Source organism: Sparus aurata, chromosome 18, assembly GCF_900880675.1.
Source record: "Sparus aurata chromosome 18, fSpaAur1.1, whole genome shotgun sequence".
In the NCBI taxonomy this organism is placed as follows: Eukaryota; Metazoa; Chordata; class Actinopteri; order Spariformes; family Sparidae; genus Sparus; species Sparus aurata.
The window spans coordinates 16,206,319-16,218,869 of NC_044204.1; the positions used below are offsets into that span (position 1 = coordinate 16,206,319).

The 12,551-nt window shown below is 41.5% G+C and overlaps 1 protein-coding gene across 3 annotated transcripts; it reads right to left on the reverse strand.

Annotated features, from left to right (window-relative positions):
- Positions 1 to 945: 945 nt before the first annotated feature.
- On the reverse strand, positions 946 to 12,023 carry smad5 (SMAD family member 5). Of its 3 annotated transcripts, none has more exons than XM_030397018.1 (7): positions 11,883 to 12,023; positions 7,709 to 8,562; positions 5,682 to 5,975; positions 4,450 to 4,557; positions 2,912 to 3,133; positions 2,557 to 2,813; positions 946 to 2,452 (listed from the first exon to the last, which is right to left on the reverse strand). In XM_030397018.1, exons 2-7 carry the CDS (start codon positions 8,109 to 8,111, stop codon positions 2,309 to 2,311), a joined length of 1,428 nt encoding a protein of 475 aa, XP_030252878.1. In that variant the 5' UTR covers positions 8,112 to 8,562; positions 11,883 to 12,023; the 3' UTR covers positions 946 to 2,308. The 3 variants fall into 3 exon arrangements, with proteins under 3 accessions (XP_030252878.1, XP_030252875.1, XP_030252876.1); XM_030397015.1 differs by lacking the exon at positions 11,883 to 12,023 and adding an exon at positions 11,428 to 11,590; XM_030397016.1 differs by lacking the exon at positions 11,883 to 12,023 and adding an exon at positions 11,213 to 11,368.
- Positions 12,024 to 12,551: the final 528 nt, after the last annotated feature.

The window sequence follows — 12,551 nt, forward strand, 5'->3', positions numbered from 1 at the left end:
AATGCCGTAAACTGTGTTTCTGCATCTGATGCTGCTGCGCTGATGAAATGAATGAATAATGTCATATCTAGTGGATTATATTTGAATAAGGATTACAAAAAAAACATATTCAAAATACTTTCATACTTGTGAATATTGAAGACAGCAGCAAACAACATGCAACCACCACCACTGCTGATAGTGAGATAAATGACAATATCAAAACTACAACTACATCTGTTGGGCTCTACTTTAGTTTAAATCTAGCACCGCAACACACAGATTGAAAGAAAAACCTGAATAAATGGGTGGAAACATATAACAGATGTTGGCTCTGTTGTGCTGTGGGGGAACATTTTGCAGACATGGTTTGGGTCCACTGCTAATTATTACAGAGTTGTTCTGTGTGACCACCTAATTAATATGATAAAGACATTTCTGTCTTGATGGGAGTGGTCTCTTTCGGGATGATGAGCCCTATCTGTTAAAAGGGTTTCAGATCTCACATCTCAATCCAGTTGAACACGTAGGAGAGATGTTGGACTGACGTGTTAAAACAGCATTTCCCCACAACCGTCATTAAACCACCAAAAGAGGAGCATCTTTTGGAAGAATGGTGTTCACTCCACCAGTAGAGTTTAGAGACGTGTCCAAGCAATGCCAAAGCAAATTGAGGCTGTCCTGCCAGAACATAGTGGCCAAATAGCATATTAAGACAGTCTGTTAGTTTTTTCCTCACTCATCTGTATTTTATACTGGTAACAGAATTTAATAATTTGACTTATTTATACATTTAAACAGAATGTATAATACACGTGCAGTAGGATCACCTCATTTATGTAAGAGCTGTTACAAGAAGACTCAGTCCTGGCAAGCAGTAATGTGACTGTTCCGGTTTTTATGATTGGGTTTCCATTGCAACCATTGTTTTTAATTAAACATTTATTTGCATACCATAAACAACACTTATGAGCCACAGCAGATTTATTGAACCTCTGAAAGCTTTACAGCAAGCAGAAATGAGCTGTAGGCTTCATGTACTCAACATTTCAGTAATGAGAATTCACTGTTGTCCGTCTTTGCTGTGGCGCTTTTATGAGTTTGCCATGGTGACATTAAGAAATTAAAACAGTTAATTACAGGGTTGTTATTATGAATTTACCATCTAATTTCAATTTCATATTATAGACCAATATTCAACAGGAAACACTGGGTGGTGATGTGCCAGAAATCTATCATCAGTGTTTCATAAACACAATTAATCTCAGTTTACATCTATAAGCATGCCTGGTATTGTGTTGGGTTACTGCTGATCTATCCTGATTTAGCACAGAAGTATTACCTGATCTTAAAAGAACAAACATCATAAACAATCATTGTTACCAAATAACCTGTTTATTTCATTGAGCTAATGAAGTCAATTATCTATCAACATAATGCCTTGGTACCCACGCCAAAATGTAATATGCCTCCACAAAATCCATGAGTGCACAATATTGTTAATACAGTGAGTATGGAAAATACAGTCACTCTTACTTGAACTCGAGAGTACAAACAAGAATCATTAATGATGATGTCCATTGTCTGATTATATTATAAATGACTACTTCTATTGCAATAGATGCAACATTCACAATGTTGTTAGCTTATGGCATGTTAAAACTTGTTCAGTGATTGATCTCCCATATCAAAAACTATCAGGTTGGCATACATAACCTTCTCTTAAAGGCAGTAGCTCAGTGTTCATTTCTAGCAGTAGAGACTATAAAAAGAAAGCATTTGTTATATCTTGAGCCTAATGGTAAACATAGTTGTGTCTATATCTTCTTGTAAATATCTGACATTGAGACAACAATGTAAGAAAAGTGTTCAGTAAATTTCCAATTCGTCTGTCGGAATTAAGGCAGAGTGTAGTGAAACTTTTCTGCTTCATTAAAAACTACACATACAGAGAAATAAAAACATTTGAGAAAACAATAAAACTTGATGCAAAAATTAACATTTGACAGATTCGGGCCGGACAATGGAGCCCTCGATTCTTGCAGGTGTTGCAGCATTGTTAAGCAGTAGTGTGTCCATGTCGTTACTGCTACTCGAGCATTCCTCATTCATCTCCTTCTCCAGGTATTCGCTTGTAACGTTACTCTGTTTCAACAACTGATTCCGGCTGCTGCTGCTGTTGAATTTCCAGCCAGAGTTCATTGTCCCTTCCCAAAGTTAAGTGTAAACAGTTCAGCCATTAAGACCACCTTAAATTATAAATCACTGAGGGGAGACAAGAAAAGTAAAAAGTAGAAAGGGTCTCCCCGTAGCTCCCACAGGTCCATCATTAGGACACAGAGGAGATTGGGTTGAGAGGAGAACCCATTTGTGTTAGCACCTTGTCCAGCCACTGGAGGGGTCCGTGCAGATGCACCTCAATCCAGCAGGGGGTGCTGGTGACGTCCTGTCGGTGATACTCAGCTCCCCAGCCCTGTGAGGATACAGAACAAATGAAACGACGAAAATGAGAGATGTAGGGCTGTGCCTGCTTTATGTGCCTCCTCCCGTTTTCTATTTAGTTCATGAGGGCCTTACCTTGACGAAGCTCATCCTAATGGTACACATCTTAGTAAGCTCATAAACGGCCTCAAAGCCATGGTTGACAGACTGGGCCAAAAGCTGAGCAAACTCCTGGTTGTTGAAAATCTTGAGGCTACATCCACTGGGGATCTTGCAGACAGTGGTGGGGTGGAAGCCATGATGGTAATTACAGTTACGGCTCTGGACAAAGATGCTGGTGTCACTGAGGCACTCTGCGTACACCTCTCCTCCCACATAGTACAGGTGGACTCCTGATGAACAGAGACAAACAGCTGATGGTCAGGACAGCTGAAAAAAAACCTACATCTCATCAACCTCCTTTTCTGTTGTGTGTGACTGTTGGCCGTACCTTTGCCAATGTGTCTGCGGGTGTTTTCGATTGTCGAGTTGCGGTTGACGTTGGACAGCAGTCCGAGGCAGAAGCGGTTTTTGTTGTTTGAAGGGTCGGTGAAGCCATCCACCAGCACGCTAGTCGACGAGGCATGGTACGCCTCACCTACACGATTGTTGAGTTCATAGTAGACAATAGAGCACCAGTGGCTCGGCTCCTCGTACTCGACTGGTTGCACATCTGGAAATTGCACAAAAAGGTGGATAAAAATAGGTTCATTAACTGAACTGATAACATTTTCAGAAAACACAGAAGTCTTCTAGAAGCCATAAATACTGATTAAGATTCATCTTACAAAACAATATCTTTAAGAGTAAATATAGGCAGTGCAAAACTCTGCGCCTGTTGCTTTATATTATGCTGTCTTTGTGTAAATATACGTTACTAGTGTATAAATGACCACAGTACCCAGTATTAGAAAACAAAACAAGAATTACTTCAGTTCAAACTAAAATGAACATGAGCACGCAACACGAGCCACAAGAGCAAAGTTGCATGTTACTTATTGTTTTGAAAGAATTACATACAACGCAAAGATGAATTGGTCTAATTGAAAATCCCCTAACTACATTGGAAAAAATTGACTTTTTTCCCCCTTTTATTTTGATCTTTGGAGTTAAGGAACTACACAGAAAATTGCACTCCTGCATGACCTGCATCTTAAGATACTTTACAAATATATCATACGAACTGTTCAAAGCGATGATATGAAAACTTATTTTAGAGATTATAATACAGAAAAAGATGCATGAGGTAATTTCAATCATTAAATTCCCAGTGTAGTTTAATGTTTCAGTGCACTTGTCATTTCAGACAAAGTTAATTGTTCAACTGTAAAATATCCTGCTTCCATCACATAACTTTTTCACAAGTGTTTGATAGCCACATTTTAGGGATCACTGAAAAAAAAATGTGTGTATATTGGCTGATATAGTACTAATAATAAATAAAACTTAACTTTATTTGTATTGCTTTTAAACACACAGTTACAAAGTGCTTCACATAAACAATAAAGTGCACAAGTCAAAACCCTGTACGTACATACATACCAAACATCATACAAAAATTAGGTATTTGTCAGGCTCTAACAATAAGTACTGGATCATAATCAAATATTCAACATGAAAAGCCTTAGAATTGGAGCAAAAATGTGTTCCTCATTCATTTCAATGAGCCCACTGTAGTCATGTAGTGTACAAGCTCCAGATGTGGAGCTCAAGAAATCCCCAAATAAAGTTGTATTAAGACAAAAACTATCCTGGTTTTACTTCTGCAGATTTGCATCGTCAAAAGTGCATTCCATTGAGCTGCAAGAACAAAATGTGCTCAGATGGAGAACATTTTCCATCGTGCCTCAATGACTATACTGTAAAGTAATGTGCTGCTTCTTGGATTTACATTAAGCCTTCAAACGGGGCTTCCTTGCTTTCACTGTGGGGTACTCTGTATTTTCTGGACATAACTCTATTGTCAGTGTAATTGTGTGCACTCCTCACCTCCTCTGGCCATGTTCGGCTGCACCAGGCTGCTGCTTGTTTCCATGGACTGGCTCTCCTGGCCCAGCTGCTCATCAGGAGGCATGTAGGCTGGGGGTGGGGTGTCAGCTGAGACATTAAGAGAGCAGTTAGTGGGATGAGACCAGTTGTTGCTGCTGGCAAATAGTCGAACTCACACACGTGTCTCCCTGGACTCCAACAATCATCACAGGATCTGTACCCCGGAAATGGTGTCAGATTTCACATATCCCTCACTTGCTAAGCCACATACTAACCCATTCCCGACAGAGATGCAACATGAGCTCTGCAAGACCTTATTGAAGCACACAGGAAAAAACAATGCCGAAAACCTCCACTTAGATTACAGTGAGGACATTTCCACAATAATGATGCTGGGGAGTGGAGACAATGACAACGGGGGCTTTTCAGCACAAATAAGCTCAAATCCTAAATTGCCATTAAAAACGTTTTCTGCCTCACTGCCTGCAGCCACCGGATGTGTCAGCAGATCTGGACTGGAGCAGAATAGAGCACTAGTCACCAGACACACATAAAGCAGCAACAACATCCACACTCACTCACACACACACAAGTATAATCCAAATAAACACAGTTATTTCCCTTATAGAGAGGACAGAAAGTGATATTTCTTCATGTTGGATGTATCTGTTCAGTCTCTAGTCAGTAACAATGAGACAGAAAGGCTGCCTGCTCCACTGAGTAAGTGGCTTGACAGCAGCCAGCAGCCCTGGCTCTGGTGGACACTGCTTAGCTGGCATTTCCTTTGTCCTCATTTAGGGCTCTAGCTTGATTTGGGCAAATGTAATAAATTGTCCTGGTTACAGTTCTGTTAATAAGGGCATTTTTCATTCCACAATGATAACAAATATCATGCACGGATTAGAAGTATTGAAGTATTTAAAAAAAAATTATTTTTTTGATATGTATTAAGTTTGAGTCATTGTAAGGTATTGTACTCCAAATTTCCTTGGTGCGCAAAACAAATTTTCCTGGATCTTTGGTAAATGTCGGCTGTCACTTCATTGTAAACAACTACACGATGAGCACATTTGTTCCTTCCTTTAGACAACTTAAAAAAAAGAAAAAAATCACCAGAGACTCGTGTTTGTTAACAGTTAGCTTGTCTTTGGCTACATGACAGCAACAACTAACAAAAACACAATAGTTTGGCATCTTGCCCAGGGTCAGGTACACGAGTATATTTGGCATACCTGGGAGCTGGAATGGACTGGAGGGCCCCGAGCTGGCAGGAGAGTTTGGATAAGTACCACTGCTGGCAGGAGAAGGAGGATACGGAGAGTTGGGCGAGATGGGGAAAGAGCTGCCTCCACCTCCTCCTCCACTGCTGCTGCCGCCGCCCCCACTGTGTGGCTGCTGGAAGGACTCTGGAAAGGTGGCGTTCAGGGGCATGTGCGGCTCGTTGTGGGTTAGATTGCGGAACTGTACTAGCAAGCTGTGCTGTGGGTTGAACTCGCTGTGCCGTGGTACCAGGACAGGAGGGAGCACTGGATGTTGGAAGCAAAAGGTATGGGAGAAAAATGAGCACACAGTCACGAGAAGAATGGCATTTTCTTATCATTTAGAAAACAAATTGATCATTATAAGTTAGGAGCCATGTCTATGTCCATGAAACACGTCTTTCACAAGAAACCCTGTTTGAAGGAGGGCTTTCATTGTGCTTAAATGCCTATCCTTGTAAATTATGTATCCTTTCTATCATTAACAGGGAAATGCAGCCAGTGGTGGAAAGGGAGGCCTTTGAAGGGCAGGCGCTTAGAAAAGTAGCCCTGGTGTTAACACAGTATGTGTAACACTAGGTCTCTAACTACAAAATATTCTCTTCATTCATCATATGACCTGCAAAATGTTAGAAAATTATGTAACTAACTAAACTATAACTAAGGGTAAAAAAAAAACAAAAGACATTCAACTTAAAATGACATAAAATGACATAATGGAGAAGCTGAAAACATATTCCATTTGGTATATTTGCTTAATAAAAGGGCTTAAATCCTGGCAAAACACATGCTAATTAATATTCTGTTGATCTAATGCTTGGTTAATTTTTTTTTTTGGTTCTAACATAAAGACACAAATCAATGTAGGGCCAACATGTTTATGCAAGTTACTTATTCTTGTAGCCTTTTTAACAGGATGGTTTTCTTGACATTATTACAACAGCAGAGACGTGTTATTTTAACAAAATGTCTGATATAAATAATTCTACTTCTTAATATTTTTAAAGCATTTTTTATATACAGCCATTATCACTCAACTGCAGCAGGCCTTTGTTTTGTTAAACACAAAAATACACAATCTCTTGAGTCAGTTAAACATAAACATATAATACAAAACACCACTCAACAACAACACTGCATTCCTCAAAAGCCACTTAAGACCTTGATAATGAGATAACAGAGGTCATCCATATTTATTTTCATTTTTAACTCTGACAAAAAGGACAGTGTGCATTTCCCTAGCCTTGACTCCCCTGTCCTCTCCTAACTGACTGCAAGTTTCAAGGCATCAAGCCTGTCGCTCCAAACTATTCAGTTGTTTTTTTTTTTTATAGAATTATCACGTGTAGTCTCTCCTAACTGACATGTGATCTGCATCCTTCAACTGATCTATACAGAGGCTGGATTTCCCAAACCAGTCTAGTGTCAGACAGGCTGTCCCCTTAGGGTCATCCCTGAGTGTATACGATGTGGTGTGTGTGTGACTGACAGACAGAGAGAGGGAGAGCGAGAGAGGGAGGGTAGTGATGAGAAAGTGCAGTGAGTTTAGTCTGAGTGGTTTATGCATTTAGTAAGGCACTCTCTGATGCCACACCCCATCTGGAGTGCCTGAAGCATATAATCTAATAAGACTCCAAAAGAGCTAGTGATATTGATTTTCTGTGAAATGGAGGGGGTGGGCGGAACAGGCCCGTGTGATGACAGCCTCCTGACCTTTGTGGATATGTTTACCAGCTACATGGTTTACCCAGAGCTCTAGCTAAGAGATGTGCACAGCTCCATGCTGCTCTGATCTCTGGTCTCATGCTGCTATGCAGTAATTTAACAAACATATACTGTATTTTCTTTAGGAGTTGAAAATTGTAAACCTTTATAAAAACTATTTTAAGTGTTAAAAAGCTAATTTACAACATCTTGTGACGTAAACATATATAATTTGTCTAGAAGAGAGTATGTGTCACACATTAACCTGTCTATGATAATTAATAAAAGAAACCTACCAGGACTCTCCACTCGCTTGTAGTGATATGGGTTGATGCAGACCTCCTTCTGTTTGGAGCCAAACGGGTACTCGCACACCTCCAGGGGCTTGAGCTCGTGATGGGACTGGAGGTCGGGCCAGCGCCACACTCTGCAGTAGATGACGTGAGGCAGGCCTTTCCTGTGGGAAACCTGTAGCCGGCCATCCAGTGATCTTGGAATGGTAACACACTTGCTGGGCTGCCCAGGGCAGCTCAAAGCTTTCTCCAGGTCCTCCATGGCACCCTTCTTCTTCTTCAGCTTTTTCACCAGCGCGTCCACTGCCTTTTCTGCCCATTTCTCCTCCTCATCTCCCTGCTTCCAGCCGAGCAGGCGCTTGACCGCTGGGCTTGTGAAGGAGAAGAGACTGGACATCGAGGTCATGCTGGAGGCTGCAGTGTAGGTTAAAGGGGAGGACCTCTGTGGTGGCGGCTGGTCACTCCAGGGGGGCTAAGAGGATCTACAAGCCCCCTGCAGTTGCGTTAGTAGCCAAAAACAGTGTGTGAATGTGTGGTCAACAAGAGAAACCACTTGAGTGTGTAAATGTGAGTGGGTGTGTGAGTATGAGAAGCCAGCAGAGATGAGGGGTGGGGTAGGGGAGAGGAGGCTTTAGCCTTGTCTGACCAAGGACAGGAAGCAGGGGAGGGAGGGGAGTCAGCAAGCAGGACGCAGCTGCTGCTGCTCAGGAAGGGCCCTGCAGCAAGCTGTCCGGACTTGGGTCACCAACACTGATGGAGGGAGGGGGTGCAGGCTGCAGGAGCTGAGACCAGGACCTCTGTTGAACTGACACGATGACACCCAGGTCCTCTATGGATTGACTTGTCTAACCAGCCGACTGCAAAACAGAAAAAACAACAGATACATGTCAAGATCAGCTGCTCACTCATCTGTTTGCCATTATGTACACAGATAAACATGCAAGCATGGCAAACATTTGTAAAGAATCACATGGAAAATGTATTTCAAAAATTCACTTTTGAATGAAGTCTGTATCTCAGCACAGCATGTGACAAACACTATTCTCACTCAATGTGTTGATCAAAAAGCCCTTTGTCCTCTTTTTGATATGACACATCTTTTCCCCTAAGACTCAGTCATGCTGAAATTTGGATGATGCGATTATCTGGTAGGTGTTGTATGTAGAACTAGCAGACAGTCATGCATATGAAAAGACAAACATTAGTTGAGGGAAGCTCTTGCAGGCTAATAAATTGCCCCACCAACAAGTAAAGCTGGCCAGCTGCACTACCAGAGCATCTACTATGTTCTCTTACTTGATATATAGATCCTTGGGAAGGTAATTTTTGAACATGACCATCTTTATGATGCCACAAGGACCAGAATTTTATTTTAACCATGTTCAAAGCAGGTTAAATGATACTTAAGGTTTGGGCTGAAGACACATATCTACTTCTTTTGTCTGAGCATGTGCACAGCGAAAAAAAAATATGGAAACAAAAGAAAGAGTGAGGATGTCTGCATATATGTGAGCACCACCAGTTATAATATTAATCAAGATCAAGAAGTTTGTCTGCCATCAGACAGGAAAGTAAAATTACTAACCTGACAAGTCAAAATAGTAAAAAAGAAAAAAAAGAAAAAAGAAAAACATTATTTCTATGACAAAGGGTAGGGTTGAAACTATTAGTAATTTCTGCTTCACACAACCTTGAATCACAAAAAGTGTAATACTGATCACTCATCACTTTAAAAATGTATGTAGCATCAGGATGACTCAAATGACTGTACCAACAAACTGATGTTCCTACCTACTAGTGTAGAGGTACTGTTTCCATCAGACTTCCTGACAAACCAATAAAGAAACAAGCTTGGCTGTGATATACATCACTTCTGTCCATATCATGCAGCCCCAGTTCAACACATGTGGCCCGCAGCAGCTGTTTGGGGGCTTGTGAAAACGGCCTTAGTCAAAAAGGATGTGACCACAAAGAGCTGCTTCCTCCCTCATCCCATCTCTGCCCCTATCCCTCCCTTCCAGCACACAGCTGTCCAGCAGCACTGCACCCACTGCTCATTGTTCTACATTCACATGAAAGCGGAGGGAAACCTCAAGTAAGACATGTAGGCATACACAAAAACCATCAGTGTGAGTTTTTTCGGACATTCAGCAGAATATGTTCCAGCAGCTGTTTCCACATAACCCGATCAGTCAGAGATGTGATGCAGCTAGTCCTCTTTTAGACTGATTCAGCAGTGATTCATCGGTTCATTGTGATGGGTGAGCAACGACGGGTGACAGATTTCGACAGAAGTACATGTCCATGCTTCCTGAAACAGGCAGAAACTATTGTTTGATGAACATGCTGTAGATTTAACTTGCCTGAAAGGACAACTGGATTTCCATCCGAATGACTAACCGTTCAAATAAAGCTGATCAAAGGCTGAAAATCACATCAATCCTGACCAAACAGACTTTTCACAAAGTCACATTTTGAGAGGGGGCTGGGGCAAGGACTGAAGCTCCTGACTACTGATCACTGCCTGAATTAACTGCAACTGTGATTGAAGAAGATTTGTGATCCGTCTTAAGGAAATCACATGTGGTTCATCCTCTGAATTCCTGAGCATATGGATGATACATCTACAACAAAGAGCATGTCAGACATATTTTGTATGCTGAAAAATGCTGGCAGATAGATACACTGTACAATCACAGCCTTGTTGTCATCTATATGTAACTATTGTTCAGATGAAAATACATGCACGATTTTCAGATATTTTATAGTTCAATAGCACGGGGTGCTTCCAACTTAAGATAACATGCCAGAAGACTATCTGGAACAATGGCAGTCGACTCTAATTGAAAATATTCTGTTTAGGATCTTTGCAAATGTCTGAGACACTCCATACCAATTGTAAAAGAAGAAAAATGGAGGAGGTAAACAACACAAAAACATCTGAAATCACTGGTAAATTGGCCTGTGGTAGTAGTTTTTCACATTTACAGTCAAACTAATGCTGTCATGCTCACTTTAATAATGTCTCAATTCAAGACAATTAAAGAACAGTCTTTTGCCTTACTGTCTGAGGTGCTTGACAAGCATGAAGTACGCAAGAACAGACAATATGGAAGAGCGACTCGGTGGGTAGTAGCGAAGCACCCCCCACCCAGAGAAAGCGAGAAAAGGGATTCAGAAAGACGCCTCTAACGTTAGACAAATCCCAAAACAGCAGTAAAAATATCTTTTAGTGCTGCTCTAATTAAACTGTACCACGAAGACACGCAGTCACATTATAACACATTATCTCTGACACGTTAGCTAACTCTGGTATGTAGCAGCTAATGGAAGTAACCTCGAGAATTTGCTAACTTAGCTTAGCTAACGCGAACAGAATACAACTGGTTTAGCTTAAACTTTTAACCAAACACGTAACAACAACTACCGCGATGTAATTTAAAAATCTGGTGTTTTTTAATCAGTGTTTCCTCTTTAACATGAACCTCATGCGCCATCGTTTCCTACCTCTTTACGGTTAGCCAGAGCTACTTCACCCTTCCTCCTCTTCCTCCATTCCAGAAACTTTTTTGAACTTCTCACAACTGAAGCTAAGCTATGCTAACCGTTAGCCCAGCCCTCCGAGGGAAAGTGGCGAGCCCAGCGTACCCTGCTGATGTAGCGCACTGGAGTTAACTTCTACTCTGCTAACGAAACCATTCAACCCTCGTTCAGTCACGTACCTTCTAGCAATGCGCCCACGCCATGGTCATGAGACTTTCTCGTAACGTTTGAGCGCCACTTCCTACTTTCCTAAAGGATTTCTCTGGTTTTTCCACCGCTTCTTCCCTCCGACTCCCCGTGCCATGTCCTCCAGGTCCTGGACACAAGTAAACTGGAGAGGCGGAGTACATATCCCTCCGCTTTCGCGACAAACTAGTGCGCGCTCCAGTGTTGCAGCTGAGGCGCGTTTGGATACTTACTGTCTCAAACGTGATAACACAGCATGAGCTATAAGAGCTGTTTCATATTCTGTTTCAGTGGCAGCACATACAATGCACACCTCTCAAACGCATTCAGTTCGCGCAAGAAAAAAAGAAAAAGTTCCAAGTGGATAAACTTTTTCCACCTTTGACAGTTGTGTCTGCATCATCACCGTTATAAACTCCACATATCACGACAGCAGCTGGACCCTTACCTTAAAAAAACACACACCATTAAAGTTCGTTTTATTACGCTTCCGATGCTTCAAGGTGTGAAGTTGGAGTACTTGCGATGGTCGTGCTGCGGCTCTGGGACGTCTCTCAAGTCGCTGGCTCCACTCAGTCTGGAGCGCTGCGGTCTGTTGTGTATTGTTGTCCTTTGTAGTCGCCTGTTCGAGGCTGCAGCTCTCCCCGCGACGTTAGTCTGTTTAACTTCAATTAAACAAACGAATTAATACTATTTCGCACACGACGTGCCCTCTGTCTGGAAGGATAATGTTGGGAGTGCAAATTCTTCCCTCAGTCTGCAGAGTCCAAATGAGCTGCAGTTTCCATGTTCGACCACCAGTGGGCGACCTACATCCAGACTTGAGCTGTGACTGTGGATTTACTACTGCCACTGTTAAACTTTTCTATGTCTTCAAGTGTTTGATGGAGAATACGTTTTATAATTATTCTTTCATATAGCATTATCAATCTAGTTCATAAACCTTAAATCTTTTATAGTTTTTTTCATATCTATAAATACCCAGGTCAGTTCCTTCATGTAAAAACCTACTTTGCAATAAACCCACTTCTTGATTCTGAGCTGTGGACGAGTGGCTTAACCACACCACAGTGCATTTCCTGAAAGATATCCATTGAGTTTGAGTTTTACATTTAGA

Bases quoted from the DNA above. Each gene is read 5' to 3' on its own strand.
- smad5 (XM_030397018.1), bottom strand. From the start codon at position 8,111: ATGACCTCGATGTCCAGTCTCTTCTCCTTCACAAGCCCAGCGGTCAAG. The intron at 3,134-4,449 runs GTGAGGAGTGCA...TGCAATTTCCAG, and splicing joins GCCGAACATGGCCAGAGGAG to ATGTGCAACCAGTCGAGTAC. The intron at 2,814-2,911 runs GTACGGCCAACA...TCTGTTCATCAG, and splicing joins CCGCAGACACATTGGCAAAG to GAGTCCACCTGTACTATGTG.